General features: G+C 43.7%; 1 protein-coding gene across 1 annotated transcript; it reads left to right on the forward strand.

The window, feature by feature from the left end:
- Positions 1-1,882: 1,882 nt before the first annotated feature.
- Positions 1,883-2,416, forward strand: LOC138888574 (uncharacterized). Its single transcript, XM_070170463.1, has one exon. It carries the CDS (start codon positions 1,883-1,885, stop codon positions 2,414-2,416), a length of 534 nt encoding a protein of 177 aa, XP_070026564.1.
- Positions 2,417-4,695: the final 2,279 nt, after the last annotated feature.

Genomic DNA, 4,695 nt, shown 5'->3' on the forward strand with positions numbered 1-4,695 from the left:
TGATTGGCAGCGCCCGTGAAATACCCACACCTCTCCAGCAATGTCAGCATCACATTGGTAATTTGCAAATTGCCCGCCCGATCCGGGGCAGGACAATTGTACTTGCATAGGCTTGGTTTGGAAGCACTCGAGGAGCCACTCTTGGAGGTGGCGGAAGAGGGTCTGGAATATTATCATTGCCCTGGCGGCCTCTCCTTTGTCCTTGAGGCACAATAAGGACCTCATCATCAATATTGTCATCTATCTCCTCCCCTGGCGGAAGATCTCCAAGAGGTACGTTGTTTAAGTTTGCTTCCATTTTGTACCTGAAGTTGTGACACACACAAATTAGTAACATGGAAGGATAGAAGTACAATACACAAAACTATTTAGATAGATAGCAAAAACCTTTAGCTCTCCGGCAACGACGCCAAAAAGTGATCGAGGCCAACCCTGTACTACTATGAAGTAGCAAGAGAAGTCAAAACAGCTTTTACCCGAGAAGGTCAGGATCGATTTTCACATGGAGCTAGACATTGGAGTTGAGTTTCTATCTAAATTGGTGTTGCGTATTTGTTCCTAATTGCACTTCTAAACATTTTTGGTTTTGATTTTACTTCTAATTTTATACTACTACAATGCTAAATTAGGCTAAGTAAAGCTACGATTAAACTATTGAGAGTTGCTCAAATAGATAAAAGGCACTAGGGTAGTGACTTTCTCTTAGGTGGTTAATTGATGGATTCTTGAGTCTAAGGCTAGATTGTCACATTTGGGGAGTATGATATAACCATTGCACGATTCTACTCACTCTATACCTCTCGGTAGTTTGAGTGATTTTGCCCGAATAGACTTTCTCAAGACCAATTGGGTATGCAAATTTGTGCAAGCAATTGAGATTCAAGTCGGGTATTACTATCTCTAGGTTTAACCCTTTAATTGGGGCTATAATTGAGATCCAGGTAATGCGAGGTTTGTGTGAGGTTTAACATATCGTAATCCCTAGTTATCAGTCACCAATGTGAAAGGCAATGACCTCGCCAAGGAACATAGAAAATTTCGAGACTTTCGAGGAAATGGACGATATGTTCGTAACTGCCCATACCAGAGTCAACAAAGATGAAGCCAGAGTAAATGACATATTCGCTATCAAGCAGTCCTTAGGAGAGGTACTGAGGGACTTCCTCGCCCAATTCAATAGAGTAAGGATGACTCTGTCGAACGTATCCGAAAGGATGACGGTCGCAGCTTTCCAAGATGGGTTGAGTAGAGATGGTTCAAGAGTGACTAGAAAACTATTGAGCCGGTTGATGAAATATCCTCCAACCACTTGGGACGAAATCCCTAATGCTTATCGTGCCTAGGTCCGAGCAGACTAAGATGACCTTAATGGACCAACTCATCGGCTAATCTCGGTACAAACCGAATCCAGAAAGGAACGAAGAGACAACATCAGGAGGGATCACCCGGTCTCGCTACTCAACAAGGACCATACGTCAGGGCGGCCACCACACCTTCCCCCCGCAATGAAGAAGGTCCATGCAGGCCGGGGACAGGGACTCACCGGAACAAGAGATGTATGCCCCCTTTATTATCTGCTCACAATTTTTGTGTGTCACCTACATAAATAGTCTATGCTCTCGAGAAACTCAGAACAAAGGTAAAGTGGTCGCCAAATATGAGATCCAATCCGAACACCAAAAAATTAGACACCCTCTGTGAGTTACACCAGAAACGTGTGCACAAAACAGAAGATTGCATCACCCTCAGACAAGAAGTCGTAAACATGTTGCGACAGGGACACCTCAAAGAGCTGTTAAACGATAAGTGAAGAAACAACTTTGCCAGAGGACGTGATCACCAAGACCCACTGAAGCCGCCATCAGCAGCTCGTACTACCAACATGATCATCAGTGGCAGCGACGATGACTCTAACAACGGCATGAAGTTCACTACCACTCACAAGCTCAAGCGGTCTATCACCCGCAAATGGTACGACAGACTCGAAGAAAGTATCATCTTCGATGAGTCAGATGATGATGGTTTGACTTTCCCTCATAATAATGCCCTCCTCATTACTTTACACATTTTAGATACTGATGTTAAACGTATCATGGTGGACGATGGAAGTGGAGTGTGCATCATTTATCCCCGAATCCTTACCCAAATGACATTTGAGAACAAGATAGTGTCGCGCTGCATCATGCTAACTGGCTTTAATAATGCAGTTGAGTGGAAATTAGGGGAAATTACACTCTCTGCCTTGGATGGCAGCATGACTCTGGTGACAGCATTCCACATCATGGACCAGGACACCGCGTACAATGCCATAGTGGGACGACCTTGGATACATCCCATAAGAGCTATCCCCTCTAGCCTATACCAAGTAATTAAATTCCCAACACCACGGGGAATATTCAACATGCACAGAGAATAGCACACGTCATAGGAAAGCTACCGCATTGCCTTAGACAGCACGACAACCCAACAAAAAAAGATAAGGAAAAATAGGCATAGCAATCAACAGGGCCGAGGTCGACGCAAGGAGAGACCGAGGACGTCATAGTGGATCCCAAAATGGTTGAGGCTACAAATTCAACCATAGAAGACCCCGACTCTGTTCAATTGGACCTCAATGACCGTAGCAAAAAGGCCTACATCGACTGCAAACTCCGGGAACCAGGTAAATTCAATCAATTCTTAATAACTAATGCATATTTATTTGCCTTCGACCGTGCAAATATGCCGATCATCCCAAGGGAAATCGACACACAAAAATTAAACGTCAACCCATTTTACCCCCAGTAAGGCAGGTCAGGCATAAATTCAACTCCACCATCAACGATGTAGTCCACGAGGAGGTGGGGAAACTATTAGAGAATGACTCAATCAGGGAGTCTAAGTACCCTAAGTGGATCGCCAATGTAGTGATGGTAAAAAAGAAAAATGGGAAATGGCGAGTGTGTGTGGATTTCACAGACTTGAACAAAGCATGTCTAAAGAATTCATTCTCGTTACTCCACATCAACCAACTCATCGACGCAATAGCCGGGCATGAGCTATTGAGTTTCTTGGACGCGTACTCAGGCTATAACCAAATATTATAGAGGAAGAAGACCATGAGAAGACCACATTCATCACACACAAAAGAACGTACTGTTATAGGGTCATGTCATTCGGGTTGAAGAATGTGGGGGATACATATCAAATATTGGTCACAAAGATGTTCAAAGACCAGCTCAACAAGACCATAGAAGTATATATAGATGACATGTTGGTCAAGTCCATAAAGGTAGAAGATCACATCGACCAGTTGAAGGAAGCATTCAACATACTAAGACGGTACAGAATGAAACTAAACCTGGAGAAATGTACGTTTGGCGTAAACTCGGGAAAGTTCTTGGGTTTTTGGTGTCGCAACGGGGATCAAGGTCAAGCCTGACCAAATCGAACCTATCGAGAGGATACCGAAACTCTTGACTACCAAGAAGCAAGTCCAAATGTTGACTGGTCGAATCGCCGCCCTATCAAGATTTAGCTCACTGTCGTCTGATAGATGTCATAAATTTTTTGGCGTACTCAAAAAGGTCAGCAACCTTGAGTGGACTCCCAAGTGCGTCCAAGATCTGTGAGAATTGAAGGCATACCTATCATCACCAACCCTACTTTCAAAACCCGAACCTGGGGAGCAGCTTCTCATATATCTAGCCGTCTAAGAAGTAGTGGTAAGTGCAATACTGATCCACAAAAGCAAAGGTATGCAATCTCCCATCTATTACATTAGCAAAACATTGGTCGACGCTGAGACGAGGCACCCACACCTTGAAAAATTATCTCTGGCATTGGTCATAGCTTCACAAAATCTTAGACCCTATTTGCAGCGCCACCCCATCTAGGCCATTACAACCTTTACTATTAGGAGCATTTTGCATAAACTAAGCTATCGGGGAGGCTGGCTAAGTGGGATATCGAGCTAAGTAAGCACAATATCACATACCAGCCATGAATGATGATAAAGTACCAGGTGCTCACTAACTTCATCGCAAACTTCAGTGCGAAAATAATGCCTAAAGTTGAAAGGGAAGCCGTACAAGCTTCCCTCCAAACACAAGACCTCTGGGTCCTATGCACTGATGGCACATACAACGCATCAGGGTCTGGACTCATACTCGAGGTCCTTACAGGTGAAGTAATTTGCCAGTCTATAAGGTGCCCAAATATGACTAACAACGAGGCCGAGTATAAGACCGTAATTGCAGGGTTGAGGCTAGCACTCAAGTATGGGCCGAAGCGGTTGAAACTCTGCTGTGATTCCCAACTCATAGTCAACCAAGTCACAAGAACTTTCCAAATAAAGGAACAAAGGTTGAAAAAATATCAAACCGAGGTCTGCAAGCTACTGCCTGAGTTCGACGAATGCCAGCTTGACCAGATCTCACGTGTGCAGAATGCTAAAGCGGACGACCTTGCCAAATTGGCCGTATCCACCAAAAGCATCACAACCGAGGATAAAATCATAGTCCACCTCCTCAACTCATCACTAGACCAAATCGAGGTAAGAATCATAAACTTGAATTGGGATTGGCGCAATCGTATTATCGCTTATTTGCAGGATGTCATTATTGATACCCAATTTTTTCCAATATATTTTCAATATGCAAAATAACTTCAAAATAGCATATATATGCATATATAAGCATGTCCAAGTGTTTTATT

The sequence above is a fragment of the Nicotiana sylvestris genome, chromosome 3 (genome assembly GCF_000393655.2).
Source record: "Nicotiana sylvestris chromosome 3, ASM39365v2, whole genome shotgun sequence".
NCBI lineage: Eukaryota > Viridiplantae > Streptophyta > Magnoliopsida > Solanales > Solanaceae > Nicotiana > Nicotiana sylvestris.

Bases quoted from the DNA above. Each gene is read 5' to 3' on its own strand.
- LOC138888574 (XM_070170463.1), top strand. From the start codon at position 1,883: ATGATCATCAGTGGCAGCGACGATGACTCTAACAACGGCATGAAGTTC.